The sequence below is a fragment of the Bipolaris maydis genome, assembly GCF_028858645.1.
Source record: "Bipolaris maydis strain C4 unplaced genomic scaffold PSV08scaffold_9, whole genome shotgun sequence".
NCBI lineage: Eukaryota > Fungi > Ascomycota > Dothideomycetes > Pleosporales > Pleosporaceae > Bipolaris > Bipolaris maydis.
In genome coordinates this window covers 960,648-986,888 of record NW_027093865.1, presented here as the reverse complement: position 1 = coordinate 986,888, position 26,241 = coordinate 960,648, and the positions used below count along the sequence as shown (strand labels likewise).

The 26,241-nt window shown below is 50.7% G+C and overlaps 10 protein-coding genes across 10 annotated transcripts; 3 read left to right on the top strand and 7 right to left on the bottom strand.

The window, feature by feature from the left end:
• Positions 1 to 489: 489 nt before the first annotated feature.
• PSV08DRAFT_363321 (uncharacterized protein) lies at positions 490 to 1,983 on the bottom strand. The gene has a single exon (XM_014228404.2). It carries the CDS (start codon positions 1,768 to 1,770, stop codon positions 943 to 945), a length of 828 nt encoding a protein of 275 aa, XP_014083879.1. The 5' UTR covers positions 1,771 to 1,983; the 3' UTR covers positions 490 to 942.
• A 449-nt stretch (positions 1,984 to 2,432) lies between these two features.
• PSV08DRAFT_225571 (uncharacterized protein) lies at positions 2,433 to 3,701 on the bottom strand (the record flags this gene model as incomplete). The annotated part of the gene is made up of 1 exon (XM_014228403.1): positions 2,433 to 3,701. One exon carries the CDS (start codon positions 3,699 to 3,701, stop codon positions 2,433 to 2,435), a length of 1,269 nt encoding a protein of 422 aa, XP_014083878.1.
• Positions 3,702 to 4,107: 406 nt separating this feature from the next.
• PSV08DRAFT_308995 (reactive mitochondrial oxygen species modulator 1-domain-containing protein) lies at positions 4,108 to 4,709 on the bottom strand. The gene is made up of 5 exons (XM_014228402.1): positions 4,607 to 4,709; positions 4,529 to 4,555; positions 4,444 to 4,473; positions 4,306 to 4,396; positions 4,108 to 4,257 (listed from the first exon to the last, which is right to left on the bottom strand). The coding sequence occupies exons 1-5, from the start codon at positions 4,665 to 4,667 to the stop codon at positions 4,116 to 4,118; spliced, it is 351 nt and encodes a 116-aa protein (XP_014083877.1). The 5' UTR covers positions 4,668 to 4,709; the 3' UTR covers positions 4,108 to 4,115.
• A 1,045-nt stretch (positions 4,710 to 5,754) lies between these two features.
• PSV08DRAFT_225570 (uncharacterized protein) lies at positions 5,755 to 8,006 on the top strand (the record flags this gene model as incomplete). Its single annotated transcript, XM_014228401.2, has 2 exons — positions 5,755 to 6,870; positions 6,921 to 8,006. 2 exons carry the CDS (start codon positions 5,755 to 5,757, stop codon positions 8,004 to 8,006), a joined length of 2,202 nt encoding a protein of 733 aa, XP_014083876.2.
• A 1,255-nt stretch (positions 8,007 to 9,261) lies between these two features.
• On the bottom strand, positions 9,262 to 10,220 carry PSV08DRAFT_402874 (Rpp20 subunit of nuclear RNase MRP and P-domain-containing protein). Its single transcript, XM_014228400.1, has 2 exons — positions 9,896 to 10,220; positions 9,262 to 9,842 (listed from the first exon to the last, which is right to left on the bottom strand). The coding sequence occupies exons 1-2, from the start codon at positions 10,185 to 10,187 to the stop codon at positions 9,289 to 9,291; spliced, it is 846 nt and encodes a 281-aa protein (XP_014083875.1). The 5' UTR covers positions 10,188 to 10,220; the 3' UTR covers positions 9,262 to 9,288.
• Positions 10,221 to 10,337: 117 nt separating this feature from the next.
• Positions 10,338 to 11,270, top strand: PSV08DRAFT_47851 (uncharacterized protein). The gene has a single exon (XM_014228399.2). It carries the CDS (start codon positions 10,364 to 10,366, stop codon positions 11,102 to 11,104), a length of 741 nt encoding a protein of 246 aa, XP_014083874.1. The 5' UTR covers positions 10,338 to 10,363; the 3' UTR covers positions 11,105 to 11,270.
• A 2,655-nt stretch (positions 11,271 to 13,925) lies between these two features.
• Positions 13,926 to 14,963, bottom strand: PSV08DRAFT_352836 (uncharacterized protein; the record flags this gene model as incomplete). The annotated part of the gene is made up of 3 exons (XM_066092851.1): positions 13,926 to 13,931; positions 13,982 to 14,676; positions 14,729 to 14,963. 3 exons carry the CDS (start codon positions 14,961 to 14,963, stop codon positions 13,926 to 13,928), a joined length of 936 nt encoding a protein of 311 aa, XP_065948919.1.
• Positions 14,964 to 16,249: 1,286 nt separating this feature from the next.
• Positions 16,250 to 18,114, bottom strand: PSV08DRAFT_204834 (WD40-repeat-containing domain protein). The gene is made up of 3 exons (XM_014228396.1): positions 17,983 to 18,114; positions 17,045 to 17,931; positions 16,250 to 16,975 (listed from the first exon to the last, which is right to left on the bottom strand). The coding sequence occupies exons 1-3, from the start codon at positions 18,040 to 18,042 to the stop codon at positions 16,537 to 16,539; spliced, it is 1,386 nt and encodes a 461-aa protein (XP_014083871.1). The 5' UTR covers positions 18,043 to 18,114; the 3' UTR covers positions 16,250 to 16,536.
• Positions 18,115 to 18,232: 118 nt separating this feature from the next.
• On the top strand, positions 18,233 to 20,120 carry PSV08DRAFT_225560 (uncharacterized protein). The gene is made up of 3 exons (XM_014228395.2): positions 18,233 to 18,275; positions 18,323 to 18,663; positions 18,718 to 20,120. The coding sequence occupies exons 1-3, from the start codon at positions 18,270 to 18,272 to the stop codon at positions 20,039 to 20,041; spliced, it is 1,671 nt and encodes a 556-aa protein (XP_014083870.1). The 5' UTR covers positions 18,233 to 18,269; the 3' UTR covers positions 20,042 to 20,120.
• Positions 20,121 to 22,958: 2,838 nt separating this feature from the next.
• Positions 22,959 to 25,734, bottom strand: PSV08DRAFT_204828 (uncharacterized protein; the record flags this gene model as incomplete). The annotated part of the gene is given in 4 exon segments (XM_066092047.1): positions 22,959 to 23,849; positions 23,861 to 24,430; positions 24,477 to 24,941; positions 25,011 to 25,734. The coding sequence occupies 4 exon segments, from the start codon at positions 25,732 to 25,734 to the stop codon at positions 23,161 to 23,163; spliced, it is 2,448 nt and encodes an 815-aa protein (XP_065948918.1). The 3' UTR covers positions 22,959 to 23,160.
• Positions 25,735 to 26,241: the final 507 nt, after the last annotated feature.

Genomic DNA, 26,241 nt, shown 5'->3' with positions numbered 1-26,241 from the left:
AATAACATCATATGCGGAATAAACACATCATGCGCGGAAATGGATCCGTTGTATAAAGTGCCCCACTAATGTTCTAGCGTATGGGTATGTGATCATCATGTTTGGGAATAGCTAAGCCTCTTCCTCTTTGGCTGCATTGGCTTGTCTGGGTGCGGGACGAACGGCAGCTGCCGAGGTCGGAGTAGTGCAGTGACTGGAGCCTACACGTGACCTATAGCAGGGCAGCAAATATCTATCATTAGTTCTTTGATGTCAGGCGCAATTGCGTGTTACGGCACTATTACCGTGTATACGCAACTATAAGGACCGATTATTAGCAAATCAAGCTAGTCTGTGCCAATTGGAGTAGGTAAAAGGGCTCCATACAAGTCCAGATCGTTCCGTGACCGCACCACCATATAACAATGACTCCTTATCGCGACCCAGCAATGTGGGTTGGGTCTGTGTCCCAAACAACCGGTGTACATCATTATTGGACGTTTGTGAATATACGCTCGGGTTGAGCTAGTTTTGATTATTGGTATAGCGAAAAGCATCCGGCTTAAAGTGTCAAACGCCATGTACTGTGAATGGAATCCCATTTACATCTTATGGCGTGCTGGTATTTTCTCATGGTTGCTGATCGCTGCCTCTACAACTTAAAGAGAGGAGCTCCGAGTCTGGCGATATACAAGTAGTGAACCGCGAAGAGACAATGAAACGTCCGAGTAGAGAAATCAGCTTTCAATTGATATATCCGTCAAGTGTTTGAAAAAATCGACAATCGCAGTTCGTCCGGCAGTCTGGAAAGTAGTATAGCCCGCAAGAAATGTTACACAACCGCGCCGGTGCTGTCCAAGCTGCTTAGCTGGGTCCATTCGCGAGATCGAAATTCTGTCCAAGTTGCTCCTTGGACGCCCCTGCACCAACTCAAGAAAAATCATCACCACTGTGTTTCGAAGCTCAAGCAGCTGGCTTTGCAAACTTGGCTTTCCTGGCCTCTGCTGCGGCACGGTCCTTCTCACTCATCCAGCTGTTTCCTCCTCCACCGCTACTCTTGTTCTCGGAACGACGATCGTCCCGCCCATCCTTGTTCCGGTTATCCCGACGTCCTCCCCGGCCTCCAGTACGTCCAGATTCGCGGCGCTTGTTGCTAGCAGCATCATCGCCACCTTCGCGTCCACGCTTCTGGCGGCGCTCTGGCAGAGCCTCGTCAAGACCCTTGGGTGGCCCAACCTCTCCAAATTTCTTAGCCCTTTCCAACTTTTTAAGACCTTCATCATCTTCGAACTTTGTGCCAAACTTGAGCGCGCGCTTCTTGCGCTTCTCAATCTCTTCGTCAAGGTTGGTTGCGGCAAGGCCTCTTGAGTAGTCAGGAGCGGGCTCTTCCTTCTTCTCCTCTGGCTCCGTCTTTGCGGCTCCGTCCACGGCGCCTTCAGCTGGGGCATCTGTAGTCAGGTCGTCGGTTTTGGCGGGATCGATATCGGCTACTTGGTTCGGTACTGCTTGCGGGTTCGGTGGCTGGCCCTCACCTCCGGCCTTTTCGACTGTCTCCTTGTTGGAAGTGACGGCCTCAGCAGGCGCTGCTGTCGCAGACGCAGGCGCCGCAGCAGCTTCGTCATCATCCCAGTCGATCTCATCCTCTGCGCCGGCAGCAGGCTTCGCGCTGGCCTTCTCATCGTCTTTTTGTAAGCGTTCGACCATCTCGGCCTTTTTGCCAGTGTGGGGTAGCTTGCGCTCTTTGAGGAGCGCCGAAAGCTCGTCGTTCTTCATCTTCGCGTATTCCGTCATGGTTGCGCGAGGATTGGGCTGTGTAGGTAACGTAGTAGGCTTGACGCGACGCGAACAGGGACGCGTAAAGGGGAGGTGACGAAGCTTCCCCAAAGTCGTAGGAATGTGTGCGCAAATTAGTAAAAGGCGGTAGGCACGTTGATGAAGAGAGAAGAAGAAAAAGTGAAAGCGCGAAAGGTGTTTGATGAAGGTGTTGCTGGTCGAGGTTGAAACAATGATTGTGCTCGAGGCGACCGTGGATCGATTGAGTGGAGCTGCGACCATTCAAGCTAGTCTGCTTTCGGTGCCCCGCATCTACCAATTGCTTTTCGCCAACCCTGTTGTTTCAGGTTAGAGTTCACAACAATGAACAATACTCGCAATGGCAAATGCCTCAAGGAAACATCCATGTCCTGGTGTATTTTCTGGGCACGCAAATACGATGTTGTAGAGGGGTTCTAGTGGCAGTTTATCCGGATAGGATTGCATGTTTATGTACATAGAACTAAGCGTAAGGTCAGACCTGATTTTGCCAGTTACAAAAAGCACTTTGAGGAGCAAGGGTAGAACTGCAGGTACGCAGACTGAATCATTGGGCTGATATGTAGCCGGTGATGTGAAGCTTTCTGTGCTTATTCCATCGTTGCTCGCCGGTAGTACGGGTCAAGATCGACAGTTTGTCTTTATTTGGTCACATCAGTCCTTGCCCTCTTGCGCGACCAACTAGCATCCTCACAACTGCTCGTGGCTCCGTGAGCATCTTCAAGCTTGTGCTTGCCAGGAGACATTCTATCTCCCGGGTATGTAGCTGATCCATAATGATCATTATTTTGCTTGCTGTTGGTGACTATCTTGTCTTTTCGCGTCAGACTTGAGGGCTCTAAGTGAATTGTACAGCCACTCATAGGCGTACCACCCTGCATCAATGCCGTGTCCAGCATCATTGACATCACAGTGTTTTCTTTGTGGCCTCTTTCATCACCCTTAGTTTCCTGCACCCCACAGGGCTGTGTGCTGAGATTGGACAGATGCTTCGACTTCTGAACGAGGAAGCTGACTTTGTCTTCATGAAGCGTCTCCAGTCGCGTGGTGACAGCTGCATGCGTAGACTCGGACGTGTTCATCTGTTCGATCCGGCCACTGGTCTTGTCTTGGGAGCATGGGTATTGTGCATCTGTGGCGCATGGCTGGACGAGGGCTTTGTTCGGTGGCTGCTGAGAGTTGATCATCTGCTGCTGCACGTCCATCTTCGTTTGCCATTCCTGCTCACTCTTGCGCATCTCTGCCAACCATGCTTGATCAAGAAGACTATTAATCGTGTTTTGGTGCACTTGCTCGATTTCGCGATCGAAATCTAGTTGTGCTTTCAGGTCCTTGATCCGCTGGTCCTCGGCTGTTTTACTGGCATGGATGACTTTGATGACTGTACCTCGCCACTTCTTTATGTATTTCACCAGCTTTGGAACACTCACGCTGGTTCCTCCAAGGGCATGCTCATCTACAGATGTAATGACTGCATCCATGTTGTCTGAAAGGTCTTGGAGTGGTTCGTAAGGTGCTGCTGAGGTAGACCTAGAACTGCTACCAGGGTCATTGTCGGAGCGTACTTTGCTCGCAGAATTTGGTGCCCAGGTGCTGGTCGGAAAAGGCCTTGGCTTGACTTTGATCGCCGCAGGCTTTGCAAAAGGTATGATCAAGGGACCATGTTTTTGCAGGGGCTTCCTTGGCGCCTTCCCTTGGTGTTGGCCGCTAACTGCCTCAATGGCTTTTTGTGTGAGGGGTCCGTAATTCCGTACACGCCTGCTGAGCTTGCTGACTCTGTCACTATCGTTTTCGCTGTCATTGCTAGGCGTGGAGTGGAATAAGTCACGCCTAGTGAGACCTGGGCGACGGTTGTGAGTGATGGGATATTTATGTGGATCAGACGCATCATTTCCAGGGAAGAAAGTCATTTTCCAGATCAGTATCCTTTGCTGAAGGAAATGAGCAGTTGGGCGAAGTCACACGTTGGCTGCGCAGGCTTTGGTGGCTTTTGCAGCGAATGTTGTGGAGTAAAAAGAGAGCCAGTGCAACATACAATCGAGAGGCGTGGCATGAGATACATGTCCAGGTGCAGTGATGAGTGAGCCAAGGGTCTACAGCGCAGTGATATTCTCTAGGTTCACGGTGAACGCTAACTGTAAAGCCAGTGCCAGACAAACCTTTTGTGTGTGAACCTCTGCGATTACTGCATTTCAGCTGCACTGTCAATAGCAGCTTTCCTACTTATCATACACGCCTGTGTAATCTTCGTTTCCAATCGTAGTTTTTTTTCACAACTGTGAGATATTCCAGCATCTGCCCCGGATGTTGCAGCAATCCAAAATCTAGTTCTTCTCATTGCGAGCGACACGTGGGTATTGGAAGCTGCTGGGAAGGATCATAGGCCTGGGGCTGGCGCTGTTAAAAGCCTGTGTAGCAATCGGGGAACTTTCTGTGCGGATGGTGGTGCCAATGGCCATGAAGAAGCTGGTGGGATGTCAGCGCAAAAGAGATTGCAAGACGGGCAATGCATACCCAAAGGTGGCGGCTGAGCCCATCATGTATTGGCCGAGTGTTCTTAGCATTCCATTTGGTCCTGGGCCGAATCGAACAATGTTGGTGAATCCTAGGACCGTCAGCACGAGTGCGGAGGACATTGACGGCTGTGCGAACCAAAGATGAAGCCAATGATCAGACCGACGGCTGGACAAGTGTTAGGGCGCTCGAATCTTTCATGTGTGGTTGTGGAGAAGCATACATCCACCCATCATGCCACCCATCTTGACTGCATGGTGTTAGACGTTTTCAAGCAGAAGACGCGGGCACGGGAGCATACGCTTGTCAAGCGTGGAGGGGCCATGGGCGCCCTGGGGCATTGATCCGACTGGCACAGGCATCGTGGGGGCGCTGCGAAGGACTGAGGGCGAGAGAGAGGGCGCTTGGGGAGGCAGAAATGGGTTGGCAGCGGCAGCGACGGTCCCGCACTGAAGCAGCAGCGCCAAGCGGACACCACCCAAGTCCGGGGAAAGCACAAGCGTAGGATGCCCAAAGCAGCTAGCTGTGTGTGTAGTCCATGTGCGAGGACGTAGTATGTATGCATTGGTTTTTATCACGATTTGCTATTACGTAGTTGTGCATGTGCTGCCTCTGCCTCTGCCTCGTGCTCGCCAGTCCTGAGAGCCCGTCCGGTGGGAGGTGAAGACGGCTGCCGGTGGCCAAGCAGGTTGTTGGCCCACCCAGCCAGGCCTTCACGCACACCCTGGCCGGGGCCACGTGACCACGGTAGAAGCCCCCTTCACGGGCGGCAGCGTGAAAGGAGGCGGAAATGGGCTGGAGGCCCGTCCGGTGTTTCGCGTGCAGTGTGCAGTTGCAGAGAACGAGTGCTTCACCCACTCCCGGCCTGTCGTGTCCCGTCTCGGTGTCTTTGCCGCGTCGTTGTTTCGAAGCGGCCGTCTTGTCCACGCCCGCATCACGCCTGTGCCTGCGCCGTCGCCTCGCCCATCTGGCCACTAGAGCCGTGCAGCGAGACGAGCCCGACGACACCTCCTGCTCTCCCCAAGCCGCCATCCATACCGCCCTCCCCCACCACCGCTCATCCACCAGCCCGGCCCGCCCAACAGAGAGGCTGTTGCTGTGCTGCGTGCCCCCGTTGCCGCCTTGCGAAGCCCTGCACCATCGCTCCCCGACGTCGCACCGCACTCCGCCAGTAGCACGCACACACTCACACGCCCACACCCACACCCACACCCACACCCACACCCGCCAGACGACCCCCCGACCCCCGACCCCTCTGCGCGAGTGCCTCCCGCCGCGACGCATGAGTGCCTGAGCGACTTGTGCCCCCGTCGTGCCCCCGTTGCTTGTTTGGCGGCCTGTCACGCTGCTGTCGCGCCGCTAAAAACGGAGACCACGGGAAGCGTGCAGCAAAAGTGACGCTGGACTCTGTAAACACAACCTTGCCCTGCCCTCCCCACCACCTCGCCAATGACGGCAGTCGCGCCCCCCGTCAACTACCAGAACATCAACCGCCAGGCATGGAGCGCTGAGGGCGTCCCCAACGGCGGTGCCATCTTCATGCCGCGGAAGAGTGCACAGCGCTCAAACTCGTCGTCGAGCCTGTCGTCACAAGCATCTGCATCCTCCACCCTCTCTGCCTCGTCATCCTCATCACACCCAAACGGTACCGCCCCCCTCAACGCCGCCGACTGGGCTGCCACCCGCAAAGCAAAAGCCCCAAAGGGACTATGGCCCGCAACAAAGACTGAGCCCATCGCAGGAATCACCGCAGCACGAACACAGCCCATCGCTTCCGCAGGCCCTGGTTCCTCGGCCGCCTCGGCCATGAGCGCCCTCCAGGCCCCCTCTGCAATGGTCCCCTCGCAGCACAATGGCCCCGGCCAGGCCCAGCAACAGGCTAACAGCGCACAGCGGGCACAGGGCCAGGAGAGCACCGCCGTCCTGCACCTCGTCCCTATGAACGGCACATTTGAGCGCAAGACCATCACCGTCCCCTTCTTCCCCGACGTCCTCCGCATCGGCAGACAGACCAACAACAAGACGATACCCACCCCGCTTAACGGATACTTCGACTCCAAGGTTCTCTCGAGACAGCATGCCGAGGTTTGGGCAGACCGACAGGGCAAGATATGGATCAGAGATGTCAAGTCGTCCAATGGAACCTTTGTCAACGGCTCCCGCTTGTCACAGGAGAACAGAGACTCGGAGCCGCACGAGCTACGCGAATCAGACATGCTGGAACTCGGTATCGATATTGTCAGCGAAGACCAAAAGACCATTGTCCACCACAAGGTCGCAGCACGTGTTGAACATGCCGGTATATATACCCGCTCGAGCAACGAGATGATGGACCTCAATTTCGGCGAACTCGAAGGATCCCAAATGTCAAACATGATGGGCGGCGGCAACCAACAACAAATGCCAGGTATGCGAAGTCGCACTGCCAGTCAGAGTTCCATGAACGGCCAACGGCTCCAGGGTCCTGGTGCCATGCCCAACTATACAAATGGCCTCCCACAACCCCGCCATCCCAATTTCTGGCTGCAACCTATAACCATGGAACAGGTAGTCAAGAAGCTCAACGTGAGTCTAACTTGATAAACACCCCTGCTCAATGTTGCTAACAAAAATAGACGGAGATTAAAGCTGCCAAGCAACAGTCGCAAGATCTCCAACAAGCCCACCAATACATCAATGCTATCCTTTCCGCAGACCCCAAGAAGGAGCCTTCCAAGGCATCTCCCATCAATCAAGTCAAGATCTCCCCAATCAAGGATAACAGTCTAAAGGCTAGGTTCTCAGACCCGCCAGCTCCCCCACCACAGCAACCTCTGCCTGAAAAACCCGACGTTGCATCTTCCCTTAAGAGGTCAGACACTGAGCGTGCCAAGACCAGCTCGCCTGTACGCTCCGACCCACAGTTGTCTTCGCTCACCGAAGCCTTGACCAATGCCAAGAAGGAGATTGAGCTGCAAGGCATGCGCTTACGCGATCTGGAGACTCTGTTGAACGAAGAGCGCCGCGCAAGAGAAGATGCCGAGGAGCGAGCGGCTCGTCTCGAGCGCGAGACGAACAGGGATCACAGTGATGCGGAGACTATAGTAGGAGAGGACGAATCGGAAAAAATCGACCCGACTGAGCCAGAGCACGAAGAGCCTACCAGTTTGGAGAACGGAAGCCCTGTCCCTCCAACTGCCGATGACACTGCAGCGCGGCTACAGTCTCGTCTCGACCTTATGATGTCGGAAATGAATGAGATGAAGCAGCAGATGGAGCGCTACCGCGAACGAGCCGAAAGCGCAGAAGCCAACAGCAAGTCGCTGGCAGAGATGATCGAAAACATCAGAAAGGACAATGCAAAGGCCGCCAGTAAGGACGCTCTCTGGCGAAGCAGAAATGACGCTGCATCTGCGAAACCCGATGTAAAGGCCGATGCTGATGTCAACGAGGCTGAAGAGGGCGAAATCACCATTATCCGAGAAGAAGATCTTGGCAACAATGTCCCAAAAGCGGCGCCTCCTGCGCAGAGCCAACAAAACGGGCATGTCGTTGCGCAGAACGGCTCAAAGCAGTCTGGGAAATCGACTGCCTTGATTGCTCACAGGCTAGATCGAGATTCCATGTATTATGGTGGTCCGGTCGGAGCCATGGTGACGGTCGTTGCAATAGGTGTAGCCGTCATGGCCATGCTTAATCAATACCCCAAAGGCGAGCGTTGAGCAGACGAGTACAAGATGGAGTTCTGCTGCCCTACCGGAAGAAGCTGGTCTCCCGGGGCGGCGACGTTAGAAGTGGCTTTTGGAGAAGACACGGTGCTCCTGGCCAACAGGCATGGCAGTTGCTAGAGTGAGTATTACAAGAGAAGAGGCCAAACACACAAAACACCGACCTGTTCACCCTAGCAAGCTCGGGTCACACTACAACTCCTCCTGCTTCTTGCACTATTGACCGCAGCGTTCGTTGCATTCCTTATGCACGATGCTGCGCCAGCATGACGCGTCTTTTCCAACATCATCGTTATGACTGCAACGACCTTACCAAATACAGCCATTCTGCCTTAGACACCCAATCGAATATCTACCAGCATCACCCGCATACCTGGACGCTTACTTCAAACCACATCTAATGTCTTGTAACGACATTAGACCAGCACAACCACAACATTTTATTTTGCCTGTTTCCTACAACTCCGGCGTACACCACCCCGGCTGCCCCCTTGCGTCGAGGGCACGCCCATCTTTTTTCTTATATCTTACTCGGCGTTCGAGGGAACTGGGGACGGAGGCCTTTTCGCGTGCCGCATATTTTGGGAAATAATCATGCCTGTTTTTTTCTTTTGGGTCTCCTTAATTCGCTACACAGCAGATTTTTTTTCTCTCTCTCTCCGCCTTTTGTTCAAGGGGCGTTGGCGAAAAGCGAGGGACATGTTACTTGTTCTTCTGCCTGGAGCCATATGCGCATATCGACAGACATTCTTTGGAAGGAGCGATGGGGGACTAACTGACTAAATTTTCCTTTGTTGCAGGGTTCCCTTTCTTGTTTTGTATCGGTTGGCTTTGCTTTGGAATATACTGGTTCGCTCTTCTTCCTTTTCTTCTTTCTTCTAACTTTTTTTTGCGTTGGAAATTGGCATCATGGAACTTATGATGGGTTGGGGAGGATTAGGGAGGCGGACTGTGGGTGTATGTTGTTCGGTAAAGTTGCGGAGGGTGAGGCACAATTGGGAGGGAGGGGGGGAGTTAGTTGGGAGGAGGGATCGAAACTAAGTCGCTCGTGATAACCTCTTTTTCCTTCTTCATACTCTCCTATGTTCCGGACAACCCTTTCTTCAATGATAAATATTTGCCTTGAGCCCTTTTTTCGTTTTCTCGAATGCATGGTCTGGGATAGATTACGATGTGGTGTTGGTATGCTTTGTATGTACATACCAGAAAGGACTCATATCATCACTTATTGAACAAGAAGAAGAAGAAGAAAAAAAAGATATTGTGATACGCTTTTTCACTTGAGCCCAATACTAACACTCACCGAACTCACCATGCGTAACCTCGTCTCGGGTATCTCATCATCACCACCCCCTCCTTCTTCCCGTCCTTGCTGCTCCCCTTGCACACTAACCTCGACATCATCAACCGCACTCACACTGCCCATCTCAATCCTCACCCTACAATCCGCCTCGGCCTGGAAATACAACCCAATCTCCAGCGCGCGGGGTATCGCTCTCCCCGTCGCCTTGAGATACACTTCCTCTCCCCCACCTGCACCACCGTCTGCACCACGCTTCCGCGCCGCTTCCCCCGCTATCTCGCGCTCCACCATGCGCGCATCCAACTTCCCGTTGGCCTCTGCAAATCGCGCCCTACCAAGCGTTTTTTCCCGCGCCGAGACGGATTGCTTGTGTCGCTGGGATACTTGCGCCAGGAGCTTGCGCACGCGTTTTAGAGCGGAGATGTAGGGGCTCGAGGCGGTTATATAGAGGACTTTTGGGTGCTGGGATGAGGCAAAAGGGGTGGGGAGGGCGGGGTGGAAGAGGGGTCGTTTGGATACTTTGGCGTCTGTGGGGTTGAGTTAGTAGAGAGGGAAGGAGGGAAGGAGAGAGAAGACGTACTGGGTGGGAGTTTGGCGAGTTTTTGACGTTTTGAGCGGGTTGTGGGGTTGCGGGTTGAGGGTTGTGCTGCGGGTTTAGAGTTTGGTTGGCCCTTTTTTGTTGGTTTCTGAGGGGCTGCTGCTTTTTCTTTACCCGCTGCTGTTGTGCTGGGCGATGAGGTAGTCTTGCTCGAAGGTGGTTGTGGTTGCCCGCATGGTGGTGTCGCATCAATCATTGTGATGTCTTGAGCCGCCGAAGCTGATTGAGTCTGGACCTTGACCTGGCCGTTTACAGAGCGCTTCTTCCCGGCCATTGTTCCGAGCGGTACGAAAAACGAGTTGTGGTTGGGGAGGGAGGGTGAAAGAGATTCAGAGGGACATGTCGCGTCGCGTCATAAAATCTTTATCGATAAGTAAAGGCTATCAACGGCTTCGATTTCCCTCACAGTCGCTCAACCCCGCAACCCCCCCAAAGCATGCACATATAATAATGACTTCTATAGTGAGCCCAATGCGGCAGAAGCTTCTTCATATCCACCTCCCAGGCCTTATCCCCTACGCCACCGCCGCCCACCTGCAAGAAACACTCGTCTCCCGTTTCCTCGCTGCAAAGCCGCCTTCCACCACACCCTTGCCTCGTCCACACATCATAACCGCCTCCTTTCACCCCGTATATACCTGCGGCCGCCGCGAAATCGGCAGCGTCTCCCCAGCCCAACAGGCCCATCTGCTTGCAGATGGCGGCGCCGACTTTGTCGAAGCCCTACGAGGCGGGCAAACCACATTCCATGGACCAGGGCAACTGGTCGCATATCCGATTCTCGACTTGCGCTCGCACAAGCTCACGCCCAGACACTATGTCTGCCTTCTAGAAAAGAGTCTGATAGCCACGTGTGCGCGCTTTGGTGTCAAGGCTATGACGACGGAGCATACGGGCGTATGGACGAGTCCTGATGATAAGATTGCGGCCATTGGCGTGCATATGCGGCGGAATGTGACGAGTCATGGGGTTGGGCTGAATGTTGATACGGATTTGTGGTGGTTTGATCGCATTGTGGCGTGTGGATTGGAGGGAAAGAGGACGACGAGTTTGCAGCGTGAGGGGTGCGAGGGGTTGAGTGTTGAGGGGGTTGGGAAGGTGTTTGTGGATGAGGTCGCGGAGAGACTTGTGGGGGTGGATGGGGTGGAGAGGTTGGGAGAGGAAGAGGTGGAGAAGATGTTGCGGCTGTGAGTTGAGGTTGGTCGTTGAATTCCCCGCTGTGAATGGTGCGAGGATGGAATAGTGATAGGATTGGAGGAGATGGTTGATACCCGCTAGAGATGTCTTTCCCGATAGCATTGCAATTGCCTGGCTGTAGTATATAGATACTGTATATCATCGTCTAGATATCAAGGCCTTTTCAATTACGAAAAGCCATGGCTCTCGATCAATTGATTATTGTGTGCCTGAGAAAAACATTATAGACTCTGCAAACCAAGATGCCTAGAATTTCCTCGGTCTCCAGTTCCCAAGAACGCTTGGTTCCATTTCCTTGCTTACTACTCTCCAACTCACAAAATACTCATCTTCTTTTTGCAATATAAGCACTTTCTTCTCGAATCCCTTGCACTCTTATCAGAAAGAAAAGGTTCCCATCGCACTAAGCTTCTCAGAATATCATTGGCCAAACCCATACCATAAAAGCCCTTTACTTTTTCCTTCCCCTCTGCCCCTGTAACCAAAACCTACAAGGAACATACCCCCAACACAACCAGTGGCTTGCTGATGATCAGGGTCGTTTCGGCACAACGATTTAGAGTTTGACCGAGGGCGTGCCGGAGTCGGTCCTATTTCTATTTATCTCCTTTTGCTGTGTACGGTACCCTAGCCAAGAGATCTGGTGAAGTGTCGTTGAGTGCTATAGTAGATGCATTTGAAGACTGTATCTTTTCTGGAGAGAGGCGGTTTAAAATGGGACATTACTGGGTGAATGATTTCACAGAGAGGGGGATTTTGTGCTAGTTGTGCAGGTTGGATTAGATAAAGACTGGGTTGTTGCTTGTTGTAGTGATGCCGTGATATTGACAACAATCCCACGTTGGTGTTTGGACGTAAGGTCGCATCTGCACTGTTAACTACCAGAAACTTCGAACTCTCAATCTGGTAATTGGGCATATGACTGTTTCCAATTTTCCTTTCCTTTTCCCCTCATTTAAAAGGAAACATAGGGCTCAAGTGCAACAAGAAGCTTGGTTAAATCAACGTACGTTGTCTTTATCTTTCCTTTTCCCTCCAACGCCTTTTCCCACGTGCTTCGTATTCGCATATTTGATGGAAGTAATCAGATCACTAGACGAAATCAAAACAAATCTACATAAAAACGTACGATTCAACATGACGAGAGATCCAGATTTTTCGTTCTAGAAGACAATGGGTGGTGGTGGGACACGTCTGCCTCCCCAACATCTTCTACCGTAACCTCAACCACACGACATGCACACTCCGGATTCCAACATTTCAGTAAGCCACTCTTCCCTGTCGCTATCTGACGCAATAACTACTTCTCTCCATTTTCGTACACACGCGTATATCTCTTTTGACGTGATTCATATGTCCCGCATCTGTACAGATACGAACTCGTTTTTCCTTGCAGCCATGGTGGTAAATGGCAACACGCGTCGTGTCCTGGGCATGCATTTGTATGTGTGCTAACACGCACAGGTCGTGATTTTTGTGGAACATGATCATCCAGCTGGAGCACTTGGCAGTTAGCCATGGCGCCAGCCGAACCAGATGAAAAAAAAACAAAACAAAATCAAAAACTCCATTTTGCTCTCAGCTCTTTTCCTTTCGATTCCAGAAGTGGATCTTGTAAAACCGCTTTGCCTGGCCGATCTTGAGGCGTTTTCTTCGTCTCAGGATTTGGGGGCGAGATAACCACGCCCACTGTTGCCATGATCCCTGAAGTCAGTTGTGTCTGCACCGATAACCATGCATGGCTAGTTTTTTGCTTTTTGCTCCAATCTTGTACGACAGAGATGATGCAGTATGACATGTTTCTCATGTAAAACATGCGTAATGGTTCATATTGTAGTGATATATTTCTCCCAGCAAGGCATACAGTTCGTCACATGTCCCATATCCCCTCACTCATTCGGAAACCGGGTAATGATTCTTTCTCGTGGCGAGGGTATTAGCGATGCGGGCAGTGTCTGGCCCCACTTAATCCGGCACCGATTAAAGGTCCCGTATGCGTATTCAGGCTAATTGATGACAGATCGATCAAAGGACCCGAGGAGCTGGTCATTCGGATGCAATCCGCATGTACTGATGTGGGTACAGCATGGGGGAGAAACCCATTTTCGATACGCGAACAAGCGCTTGTGTACCGAGTGTGTTGTGGGCGTCTGCGCTAACATAGCGAGTAAGTATGTACAGGGGTGGTTGCAACGACGGGAGCCACTAGTAATTCGCTCAGAGTGCCGCATAGAGAGCATGCTGATGTAATCCTAATCCGGCCTCAAGCCAACCAGGGACTTGGAACTGCAGACGTATTTTCTTATTCATAGCTGTTAAGACTCCACTCGAACTTGGAGTTTGTGACACATTCCGCAAAGAGTCTTGTTTATCACGGGTTGAACGCGTAACCGAGGGATCCATCTTGTCTCGAAGCCCCTGTATCTCCCCGGCTCGGAGATTGCCTTGTCGCACGCAAAGTGGCTTGAATGATAGATTCTATGTAGTTTGATATCTTGCATAACTCTATTACTCAATACGCACATTCAAACTTGAGGTTTGGCCACCCGTATTACGTATTTCTTCTGCTAAATGTGAAAGGAATGTTACAGCAACGCCGATGAAACACGCCACATTATTGGCCATGGGCCTCGGAAAGCCTTCCAGTGGCTTCCGGACATCTGCACTGATCTCAGAAAAAACAATCAGAGCGCCATGGGCCATGTTGGCATTTCATCACCGACTCTTACTCTAAAGGCGTTGCCTGCCAAATTATACCAGCAGACTTCATGAAATGCAATGGTACACTATCATCCCACGTTTCGATAACAGATAATTACGGCTGCACATGATCAGATAATCGTCTCTGGAATGTTGTGTGGTTGAACTCACTCTGTACGACCCGTTCACAACCATAGGCTCGGTCTGCCCCACGACGGTGGCGTCGGTGTCCATGCGCACGTGTAGTGTCATTCCCATGTGTACTGTGCCGTTCAAGGTGTTTGCCGCGTTTTGCGCCAACTCCTTCGAGGCAAACTTGGCAGTGGCGGCGCCTTTGAAAGCCCCTGTCCTGTTGTCTCGGATGAACTGAATGTCAATTGCATAACCTACAGTCTGTAACAGCAGAGCGTTGAGGTCATCCATAGTGCATTTGTAGCTCAAATTTCGAATGAAGATACCTCGAGCTTCTGTGAGTATGGCTCCCCCCCGGATGTTAACGGGGATTCCGTTGGTTGTGGTCGAGTACACCGGTGGGGTTGACAGAGGGTAGGCTGGGTAAGTTGGAACATGGGCGTATCCTGGTGGCTGCTGCTGCTGTGAATAGGCTTGCAGCTGTGGGTATGTTGAATATATGTAGCCGGACTGGGCTGACATGTATGGGGCCGATGATTCAACAGGTGTCGCTCTGCCACCCCCCAACTGGTTCACTCTTGTAATGTCAATGCCGCAACGCCCAGTGGAGTGGCCACCTTCTGGGATTTCAGGAAATGCTGTAGAACAGTTACACCGCATCAACCGGTAACCGTCACCCCTACGGCTGGTTTCCCAGACATGCACAAGCATGCCTTTGGCTCTGTGATATACTTCTGCCATCAAATCAGTTACGCCTCACCGTTATTTGGGACCAAGTATACATACTGAACACTGCATCTGCATCTTCCCTGTCTTTTAGTCGACACCATCCTTGCATCTCTCCTCGTCTATGACCCTGGCTCGAATACACATCAGCCCACCCTGGTTGCTCCTTTACCACTTTACGAAGATGATCTTTGAATTCCTGCCATCCAGATAGATATGGTGCATAGCGTGTGACGCCAGACACCACGAGCAAATAATCTCCATCTCCCTCTTTCCATGAGCCTGGGTAAGACATGCCAGCGAGATGTTAGTAGCTGAAGTTGAAGAGTTTGCAAAATGAATAATTGTGTAGCTTCCAGGTGCAAACGAGACAAGATAGCCTTTTCAGGTATACCCTGTAATTAGTGGGAGTATATGAACAGAAGATGAAGTCTAGCGTTGGAAGATAGAATCGTACAAGATGACTTATGGTACTACCGGCGCTGTTCTTATGCCTTCTCTTCCGCGGACTCATCATGGCCACATTTTTACAGGTGCATAGCATGCCCTATTAATGACCGAGGGTTTTCATTCTGTCGTCGTCCAGGCTCACTTGGCTGGCATGGGCGGTGGCGTCAAGGGGGCGTCGAAAAAGTGAGGCCATAGGGTCCACCCGTTTCCGCGAGATCTCTGCTAGGACCGTACCCGAGCGGGTGGCCGAGATCCTGCAGGATCGTGAAGTATCATTGGATACGCCACAAAAGAGATGCCTTACGGCTATTGTCGAATCATTCTTGAACCCCCGTCAGCTCTTTCAAACACACCGCAGCACCCACGAAGATCTCACCGCTCTTCAGGTTGGACGTCTTCAGCAGACTGCATCTTTAGCTTTAGCTGTGCATTATATACTGTGTAGCGCGGCTTTACGTACATAACCGGGCAAAAACAATTCGTGTTGGTCGTAGCTTGCAGGTTAAAAAATGTCAATTGAATGTATTAGCTACACAGTGATTCTCTGAAGTAAGTAGCTAGATACAGTAATTTAGGCTCCGAATATGTGCAGTGGTCAAACAAGGAGAAATTAAAAGAACTCTAGAACTACTTCCTGGGGTTAGAAATTGTGGTGGCGAATCTAGAGCGTAATAAATATCTCCCTACTTAAGTTACCACCTGAAAAAAGGAGCGCTAAACCAATGCAGAACTTACAATTGCCGCACAAGGTTGGAGAACAGAATCAACCAGCCACCGATTAGGTCAAGGATTAACCTCCAACTCAAGCTTCTTCTTCTTCTTCCTCCGCCGCTTCCTTCTCGGCCTTCTTCTTCTTTGCATTTCTCGTATCGTCCGTATCTCTCCTCTCCTTTGCCTCTCACTTCTCCGTGTCTCGCTTCTCCGCCGCCGCAGAAGCCGCCAAAGAAGCAACGTAACCTAAGGCATTCATGAAATGTTACAGCGAAACAGGTAAGTTTCAATAGCTTAGCTAAAGGGAGGGATAGCTTACGCTCTATTTACAACCATGTTCTTCGAGGTGGTAGCATTTTTCCATCAAATCTGCTTCTTCAGTACAATAGCTTCAGTTAAAAGTTATGAGAGACTCCAGTGTTGACACTCTAACAATCATGGTCAATAATATTGTGACATTTATAAACAACCCGCAGATTCTAATTTACATAATCAACAAAGTCTGCGACCGGCTCCTCCTCGCTCTGTACAGAGGCTCCACTTGTGAAAAACGCAGACTCGTTTTGTTTTAACAGCTATAAGTAATCCGGATATGGGATGTCTTGTCTCTGATGCAGAAGGCCGCTTCGCATCAGTCAGGCATTGGCTCGTAGTAACGAAGCCAGTCCGAAAATTGACAAATACAGACAGCCGGGAATGTTGTCAACTCAATGAGATCTCCAAACAATGAGCTTTTGGTCGAATCCACCGCTTATCAGGTACTCGCCCTTTTCGTCATTGTTTACTATGTGACCAGACCAGAGGCAACGGAGTTTGGAACCAGGGTCGTGTGCCTCTAGAGATGAAACTAGTTTCCCGCTCTTTGCCTCGATACCGCGTACGACCCCGTCATCAGAGCTTACATACACACCTGAACCGTCCGGACGCCAAACCAAGCGTGGCGTTGAGTAAGATGTTTGTGGCGCCAGAGTGGATACGTTGACTAATATGGCGGCTTCCTCCTTATCCGCAACAGCCAGTTCAGCCCGAGCTTGTGACGCTTGTGTGATGGCTACATCGGAGTGTGCATCAACACCCGCAGCGGGTCCAGAAGAGCGTGTTGGGGGGAGTAGAAGCTTTACTATCAGCAACTTCATGTGTGGCGTGCTGCATACGTAATAGATTATATATTAGTAGATGTACAGTATTACATGAATCTTAAGTGCCTGGACTCACCTCGATGTGGCAACAGCGACCATGTATGGATTCGTAGGGCAAATCTGTATATCAGAGGGAGTAAAAGCCACCCAAGCGTTTGAGTGAGGAGCAAGGTTTTGCTTCCCTAAAAGGGTGAAATTTGGTGAATCTGAACTGGGAACGGAGTAATAGTGCAGGAATGTAGAGTCTCTTCTAGCAACTATGAGGGCTGGCGAGCCATCTCCAGGCAATGTTACAAACATGGTTGATTCTGGTATACTCGGTAATGTTAAAGTTGCTATCGGGTCCCCGAGCCTTGGCTTTTCGGCGCTGATATCGAGCTTGTATAGGAACACTTTAGCATCCCAGCCTGCGCTTGCGACGAATATGGAAGTCCCGTCTGCAGAAAAGGTCGATATCTTGACGAGATACTTGTTGTGGTCCTTGCGTTCTTCTATCACAGTGCTGCTGGCCGTATTGAATAGAGTCAGCTTGCCTGACATTGAGGCGATCAAGATATGTTGAGTATCTACAGGTACGACATCCAAAGTCGGCGAATCTTGGAAACCGGAAAATGTGTGAGCAAGCTCAAACTCTTGAGTTTGCGGATCCATCAAGTGTAAGTGACGATCAGCAGTAGTGACCGCAATGAACTGCCGAACGTCTGTTGTAGATGGTAGCAAAAGATCCAAGACCGCTACGCTAAGTATATTCGACCGATTTGGGAGAGTTCCTACGACCTTCGGATCGGCAGGTGCTTGGATAGTCCATTCTTGCTCGGTGTCATCGATACCAAGCTTTTCAAAGTTGAGACTAAGATCGAATTTCTTCTTCTCTTGCAAGACAGACTCAATCGTGACCAGGTCATTAGGAGCTGCGCCAATGTCAGGAGGCAGTTCGGCTTCCTGCACGAAGCTGCTCAACGTCTAATCTTGTCTTAGTGGGTGTATAGCAACTCCAGGATAAGGTGACGTCACCTGTGTGTATCCATTAGCTCTCAGAAACCGCGCCACTAACTCGGCTGCAGATGGAAGCATGGTGTTTAATTGGAGAGGTTTCCCTTTCAATACTCTGTAAACTGGCTGACTTCAAATAGACATGTCCCGTGTAGGGGATGCATAATGACTCTGGTGAGGGGAGACTGGATGGAGCTAGCGTCTTTATCGATAATGATGATCCCCACAATGTACCCCAAAGAAGATTCTGTAGCAGAAAAAGTGTCACAACAAGAACACGGCGACTCGCCATTCAATACTTGTTGAAAATGGAGGCAAGTTGCAATTTGCCGGGTTTTATTGCCATCCCTGACCATGGCAGGATCTAATCATCCTGCGTCGACAATTGACTGAGAAATTGGTCGCACTGCAGCACGCTACACCTGAGCAGCCTTACAGCATTGCGCATCGTCTGAACTTAGCCAGAGCCTACAAGGATCTTGGCTATCCAGACCTTGCCGCAGGAGATGCCTATAGAGCACTGATATTAGTGGATGAGCTGGTTGAAGAAGGCGAATACCATGATGAAGCCCTAGAGGCTGCACGCACAGATCTTGTTCCAGAAAAAATGGCCAACCTATCCATAAGTGCCGAAAAGGAAGCCATTCCTTCAGAGTATGAAGACATTACGAACTACGCGCAAACACAGTGGTCAAGAACAGCGTATGTAAGCTAATTTGGATTTATTGCAAATTCTAGAGAAGCTGATTTGCCAAGGCATGATATCCTTATCGAAAGCCTGTTAGACTGTGGGTGTTTGCGCAGTGCGTTCGACTACATTGCTCGCGCGATGAAAGCATTCCCTGATGATACTGCCTTCCAAAATCACGATGACTCTTTGTCAAAACGTCTGAAATCCTATTGTGAGCAGAACGGAGAAAGTTTTGAGGATATCGAGGTCGATGACTATCCTGACAAAGGACTTGTTCGCCGAGAAAAATATCCCTGGAATGATCACGAGCCAGATCGGTTCTCAGCCGAATGTTTGGACTTTCTCAACGAAGAACTCACAGACATAGCACCGAAACTGGAGGTGAGAGTTTCTGAGTTGCCCCTTCTCGCCACTGCCTCATCTGTAGACGGAGAGTCTCCAGAATCACAGTATACCAAGCAACTAGGGTTATTTGCCAAGGAGGATATAGCCCCTGGAGAAACCATACTAGAAGAGAAGTCGCTTCTCACTGGCATATCAAGACTGCACGAGTCATATTGCGATGCTTGCAGCATCCCTCTCTCGCAATCCGCGGACACAGCCAGTGAAAACATAACTTGTGAAGAATGCAACGAGGTCTTCTTCTGTAGCGAAGAATGCCATGACCTCGCCCAAGATCACTACCACCCTTCGATATGTGGAGTAAGCGTCGACCAAAGCAAGGTGTCTGCTCGTGAGGCAGCCGACCATCTCTATAGCCTTCTGCTTGTTCGCGCACTGGCATTGGCAGAGACCCAGGAGCTTCACCCCTTAGAGCTAAAAGAGGTCCGCTACATTTGGGGTGACTATCATGGCAAGGATCTCGATACTGTGTGGCAAACCGATTCGGCTGGTCATCTGATTGATCCTTTTGCAAATATGCCGCAAACATTATCCTTTTCTTTCAAGAGTAATGTACTCATGCCAATTCACGTTCTGGAGCAGATGGATGTAAACATCTTTACCCAAAGCGATCGCTACGACACCTGGATTTTCAACACACTGTATGCTAAATTCCGAGGAACAGCGTCTGCACAACAGGGAATGGATGGGAGACCTGAGATTAGCGCTGTTCACCCCATGTGGTGTCTTGCAAATCACAGCTGCGATCCGAATGTGGCGTGGGAGTGGCATGGGTCTATGCGATTCTGGACACGTAAGGAGCTCGTAGACTGGAAGGGTAGAGACCCGACCAAGGGGCCTGGGCTGAAGAAAGATGAAGAGGTGTTTGGTCACTACTGCGATGTGCGGCTTCCAGTCAAGGAAAGGCGGGAGTGGGCTGTCGGAGCACTGGGAGGCGATTGCATGTGCACCAGATGCATCTGGGAAGACGCGGCCGAACGCAAGTAGGACAAACCGCAACAGGTTGCTTATCAACAATCATGGTATTGTAAGAATTCGCTAATGTGGCACCGTCGTCCTGCGGGCATCGAGTTCGTGCATGGCTTCTATGAATAGTGTGCTTGAACTGTATCGGCTGAATCAGACATGTCAGACACACCAAACGGCAGAAAACGAAGTCGATGCAGGATATGTAGAGGGGAATCAAGATGTGGTATTCAAGATGATTTAGATGAGACCAAACCAATCTCAGCAAGTGTATTGCGCCCCCATGAGCCCTAAACGGCATCGTGCATGTGGTAGCAGCATATGTCAGACCACAATCTGATCCAGATCAAGCGTGCCACCAGATCTCCACATACGACGCGGATTAGGGCCCCTGCATCATGTCCAGTTTGTGTAAAGCAAGAAATTCTTTCACTTAACCTTATAGGATCTTGGTGTACTCAAAATCTACACGCGTTTGGTGTACTTTCTGGCTAGTAGTGAGCGCCGTCACCTTTGGATTGCATATACCTGGCATACGCTTCGCGCCGTTGCCTCAACATGCGTTCTGCCGACTGCCGCTTGTACTACATTCTTCCCACCGATCGCAAAGCGCCATGGCTTCAGGTGCCATCATCGGCTGATGTTTCACAACGCGCGTCGGTGTCCGTATATGTAGTGACCAACTCCTTACTACTAGCCTACATCCCGGTCCCGGGTACTGTACGCATCTGATCGGAGGACTTCCCGACGCTATATATTGTTTTTTCAACCTCGCTTACACCCGAAAACTTGTCACAGGCTTCTCTATGCAACATGCGTCAGAACTTGTCGTGGCTTTCAAGCTGACTTTGCGGCTGCTCCGAACCCGGCCTCGGTCCTGATGTTGGACTCATCTTTTGCTGATTCTATCATGTGTTTTTTCATCAGAGTTCATCGTATCTGGCTTTGTCAACGGATTATTACTGATTACCTTTGATTGCCCCAGCTACTGGAATATTGAGTGCGCTCGTCTATCGAATTTGGCAACGGAGGCGTTAGTCGGAAAGAGCTGGTGGTAACGGATGGCGCCGGTGGGCCGTTCAACTTCCACTACATGAACGGAGCCGCATGAATGCGCAATATTTCCAGTGTCATATACCCACATTGGGAAAACCGGTAGAATTACGAAGCCCCGTTTTAACGATCTTGCAGCTTTTATTGATTTTTAAGCCTGCCACACAGACGGTGAGCCTTCTTCCCGACAACCAGGTCAGCATTCCCAAGTATGACAATAGGCGCTCTGGCTGTGCTACTACGTTGTGACGTATAGGAGAAAGAGAAAAGCCACATTATTTGATCGACAGGGCTTTGTGATGTATGTAAGACATGTCAAGTGCGGATACGGGAGGGACAATCGATCCACAAAGGATTTGCACTGCACGAATCATGCATGGCGTGGCGGATCCAGACTATGGAACTACCTCCCGGAATGTGGGGAAGGGGTTCGATTATGATCCTGAGCTTTGAATCGCCTCCCCGAAGCTCGTATCTTGTACGAAGGTCAATAATCTAATATTCATATATTTTCAAATGCTGACACTATCAGTCTGGAGGACATCTGACAATACCACATGCAAGGCAATTGACTTTCAAAGCAAGGAAACGTAAGACGCGTCTGCAGCGTGGGCTCTTTAGCTCTGACGGCTCCTATGGAGAGTGGATTCTTTACATTCGTTCTCTAGCTACTCTACATATTCTGGCTGGCCTTCGAAATTGTTTTCTGGCTTATAGTTTGGCTCGTTTTTGATTGGGCAGGCAGAGATCCTAGTGTTCGTTACGTGACTGGACGCTGAGTGTTTAAAAACAGAGATTCCTGAATCCTAAGCATGCCAATCAGCATATAGAGAACTTCTCAAAGCTAGTTAGGTCGCGTTTCTGCGTGCACGAAAACCCCTCTACAACTGGTTGCAATATGCAGCTAAAGCTGCGACTATATTGAGAAAGGTTTGTGGGTGAAGGATGCAAGCAAGGGCTTACATGTCACATATGAACGTCCCAACAAGATGCATAGCGGATATACGCGCCCCCACATACACACAGTAACAAGACGGGTACCACGTCCCCCTTGCCAAATAGAGAAGCTAGGTAACCTCAAGTTGCGCCACAAGATTCAGATATACAACGGCAAACCAACCCTCCAATGAATCATTCAAACCTATCCGCTTCACTCTTGTGCCTCGATCCCTGCCAACCAAATCTAGTAACATCCACGATTGGATGTCGTGCTGTTTCCCAACGCCCCGGACTCGGCACCGAGCCTCACAGGCAAAAATGCATCATCTACACTCGTATCTTATGTAACTATACAGCATACCAGATGCCCTCCATCACGTCCAGCGCAACATGTATGTAACCGCCCCACTCTCTTTCTGCACAAACCCCTACCTATCCCCCCTCTCAGCCAGGCAGCAAAGTGGCAGTGTCTCACTGGCACGGAAAGCAGGCCCGGAAGCACACTGTAAGCAACGATACTGCAGCTGTGGATGGACGGCTATGTAGATACTTGCAGATCCGCGGAGAAAGGCAGGGCGGGGATGGGCGATGAGTGCAAGGATGTTTGTATACAGGGCTTCGGGGGGATGCAGGGTTATGGCGTTTTCTAGCACAGAGAGTTTGGGGAGATGGAGGTAATATGTTGCGGTGTGGAAAGTTGTAGTAGTCTTTACTGCTTTTGATGAAAAAAAAAAGGGCAGAGAGGATGTGTGTGGTGAGATGATATGGAAGAAGTTTGTTCTCGTCCTTGATAAAGTTAAAAGAAAATCTTTGTGTTGAGAGAAAAAAAGCACTAGTAACGCAGTAAGATCCAGCAGATCGAATGAAAAAAATTAGTAAATGACTCTATCATTGGGTTCACCGAGTAACTGTATAACAGCAAAAACCCTCGACCAGTCAAAACATCACATGACCCCTAATTTATTCGTTGAATCTATCCAACTACTCTATACCACGTCAGGTGCATTCCAAAAACATACAAGGTATAGAGCATGTCTTCATTGCGTTCAAGAAAAAACACCAGTAACCCCAGCCACCTTAACCAATGTACATAAAAAAACCTGGAGTTATCCCATCAATTGTCTTACATATCTACATAACAACCCACCTTACTCCATTGCACTAACCCACCGCCACCACGCCGCAGGCACCAACCCCGCCTCCATCCCACACGCCCTCGAAACAGCTACAATAACAGCACCAAGGACACTAACACCCCCAAGGACCTTGACAAGCGCATAGCTCCTTCTCTTAAGTTCGTCGCTGAGATTGCACAACCCAAGGGGATCGCGGGAATCAAGTCCAACCATCGCTCTAGCATAGCGATTTCCAATACCGCGCGTATTTTTCTCATCACCGTGTCTAACCATTGCCCATTCGGCTCTGGGCGCCGCACCAGGAGATGTTGCAACTAGTGAGCCTTTGGCAGCTTCTTCGTTGACGCATTCAAGCATCCATCTGGCGCGTTCTTTGCTTTGGAGTTCGTCGAAGCGGTCGCGTTCGTTGCGGCGGCTGCGCTGGAGATCCGTGGCCCATCTTGCAATTCGGATTTCACTGAAACGTTGGTCGCCTTGCGGAGCGTGACCGTATCGCGCTAGGGAGAAGTTGGGTGGGGGCTCGAGGGCTTCCGAGTTGGCGAGGGATGTGGATGAGGCGAGGATTGGGGATTGGAGGTTTGAAGGGTAGAAGGGCGATCCTGAGCCGGGTACTAGGACACCTGATGGTGAGGTGGCGGAGAAGACGGAAGATGCTAGAGATGCTGGTTCAGATGTTAGCTTCATCATGGAATATGGTACTGCTATTGCTTACGATTAGAAGTAGCTCCGTTGAGTCCTATCGATGCTGTTGTTGGACTGCGTGGTTGAGCGATGCTTCGCACCATGATCGACTCGCCAGGAAGCTTTACCCTATGCCGCCATGCCACGAATTTCTTTGCTGCAGAATGTCTAAGCCAAGTAATAGACTCGGGGTCGAATATTTGGTTCACTAGTGCTGTCAACTCTGAAGGCAAAAGAGGTTGCACATAGTCTGGCGACATAAGCAGCGATGCATCCATGTTATCATGGTCCAGGCCAAGAGTAGAGGATACTGCGTATGGATAGGTGGATGTCGTAAAGGGATACTGGTTCTCTTCGCTTGAAGCACTAGATACTGGAGTCTTTGGTAGAGAGAGGCCCTGCACATTAAGTAACGCATCATCGATAGTTTCTCCAAAGAAAAAGGGTCTAAAGGCGGTCGTTTGTAACTGAGCGAGGATGGAGGTCTTCAATGCTACAACCTCGTGCGCAGAAAGGGTATCCGATTTCGCTATAATGGGAATGACGTTGGTGAGGTATGACAAACGCTGCATATACTCAATATCCTTGCTGATGTCTTTGCCTGTCAAATGTCAGAAATAAATCATAGAAGTAGCGACTTAGCTTACCAGGCGCTAGTAGGTAAATTACAACGTCCACAAGGACGCCGCCATTACCGCTGACAAGTCCGAGCGCATCGCTATCTTCCAGTGATACAACTGAAGAAGTCTGGTAAAAGAGAGATTCCACGTAGTTGACAACGGTGCCTATGTCGTCTGCTTCTGTCGGTCCTGGGAAGTATCCGGGTGTATCAACAAAACAAATGTTCCTCTCCAGAACACTATCACTAGTACCCTTTCTCTTCTTCGGCGCACGAGAGTCGTCCAAATCAGTCCACCAATGCGGGTAGGGCTTCGTGCTTGCATGAATCTCTGTCACTCGTGTGGTACCTGCATGTGCTGGCTTGCTTGCACGGGATTTGGATCTAGATGCACGTGGCCGTGAGGTTGATTGGGGGGTTGGTAGAGGATCTACGTGTACAATGTCTTCGCATGCCTGCACGATGGATCGAACGAGAGACGACTTGCCGACTCCTATGTTATACAGTCAGTATCCGATGCGCTGCACAAAAGCGCGTACTGTAGACGCCGAGTATTACGCACCTGTTTCGCCTACAACCATCAACTTTAGTTTACTCATAGCCTTGCCTTTTGTCGTAAAAGGTCGTCTTGTCGGCATTTGCATTACGGGCATGACAAGTTGTGGAAAAGATAGGCCATCCTGCTGTATCTCGACATGGTCCTCCTCGCCTGCGCTGGACATGGCAGCTTGACTAACAGTTTCATCCATGATGGAATCCTCGTCGGACAGTTTGAGCGATGTTATCGAAGCAGACGTCGGTGTACTAGGCATGGCAGAAGTAGGGTATGAGGAGGACACGTCTGCGCCAGGCAGCTTCAAGGGTATATAGGAACCGTGGTTGGAATGATTTCTCTTCAATTTCCAAGTCTTGTTTGCCCTGGTGTCCTCGGGTAACGTTGCTGAATCAATCGACGAGCCATGCGACACCGGCCTTGGGCTCTTTGCAGCATGGCCCTTTGTTCTCTCTGCCTTGAGCGAGTCGGTGCGCTTTGGCGCATCTTCGGGACCAAATGCAGCTTCGAGTGTGTCTGCGAGACTTTGCACTCCGTAAGTGCCGTGATCCTCGTGCCTTGCCGAAGAGGTTGCAGCATGAAGCGGAGGTGCGGTCTGCTCCAGGTCCTCGAATCGTTTGAAGACGAAGGAAGTGGGTACATGGGATACAGGGGCAACCGGGTCGATGCTCGACTTGCGAGAGCGCGGCTTAACAGCAGGAGTGAGGGCGTCGCCGCCCGGTATCGGTCGCATATCAGCAAGATGTTTGGAGCATATGGCACCAGATGCAGCTGTTGAGGTGTTTGGCCGTAGGAGGGTTGGTACTAAGCCTCGTTCAAGTACCGAAGTGGTGATGGCAATAGGATGGATGCACGCGACGGCCCCCGCCTTCGCCCCGCGGCGAGCTACTGCACTGCTAGTCTCGCGTGGAACGCGTCAATGCGCCTTAGCAGTCGTGCAGACAGCAGACAGCAAAGAGGGCGAGTTGATGTTTGACAAGTCCTGGGAAGAGGACAGAAGGTTGGAGGTACAGTCAATGCTACGCCATAGTCGTGGAGCTATTGGGCTGCTGCCGATCCAAAGTAGCCTGTCCCATCCTCGAATCAGCGATCAGCGCACCTACATGAGGGCTGCATGATACATTATCAGCTGACGTTATCGCGACGCCGCCGAGATCCCATGATACCACTGTAGCTTCAAGAAGAGGCCTTGGTATATGTGTAATATGGCACATATTGTATTCGTACTAGAGCGTCTTGA

Excerpts from the sequence above, each read along its gene's own strand:
- PSV08DRAFT_204834 (XM_014228396.1), bottom strand. The coding sequence starts at position 18,042 with ATGCTTCCATCTGCAGCCGAGTTAGTGGCGCGGTTTCTGAGAGCTAAT. Across the intron at positions 17,932-17,982 it reads GAGCTAATGGATACACACAG|ACGTTGAGCAGCTTCGTGCA; the intron begins GTGACGTCACCT and ends AGACAAGATTAG. Across the intron at positions 16,976-17,044 it reads GTCGCTGTTGCCACATCGAG|CACGCCACACATGAAGTTGC; the intron begins GTGAGTCCAGGC and ends TTACGTATGCAG.
- PSV08DRAFT_363321 (XM_014228404.2), bottom strand. The coding sequence starts at position 1,770 with ATGACGGAATACGCGAAGATGAAGAACGACGAGCTTTCGGCGCTCCTC.
- PSV08DRAFT_308995 (XM_014228402.1), bottom strand. The coding sequence starts at position 4,667 with ATGCCTGTGCCAGTCGGATCAATGCCCCAGGGCGCCCATGGCCCCTCC. Across the intron at positions 4,556-4,606 it reads CCCCTCCACGCTTGACAAGC|TCAAGATGGGTGGCATGATG; the intron begins GTATGCTCCCGT and ends AACACCATGCAG. Across the intron at positions 4,474-4,528 it reads GGGTGGCATGATGGGTGGAT|CCGTCGGTCTGATCATTGGC; the intron begins GTATGCTTCTCC and ends ACACTTGTCCAG.
- PSV08DRAFT_225560 (XM_014228395.2), top strand. Across the intron at positions 18,664-18,717 it reads ACACAGTGGTCAAGAACAGC|GCATGATATCCTTATCGAAA; the intron begins GTATGTAAGCTA and ends TGATTTGCCAAG.
- PSV08DRAFT_402874 (XM_014228400.1), bottom strand. The coding sequence starts at position 10,187 with ATGGCCGGGAAGAAGCGCTCTGTAAACGGCCAGGTCAAGGTCCAGACT. Across the intron at positions 9,843-9,895 it reads ACTCGCCAAACTCCCACCCA|ACGCCAAAGTATCCAAACGA; the intron begins GTACGTCTTCTC and ends TCAACCCCACAG.
- PSV08DRAFT_47851 (XM_014228399.2), top strand. The coding sequence starts at position 10,364 with ATGACTTCTATAGTGAGCCCAATGCGGCAGAAGCTTCTTCATATCCAC.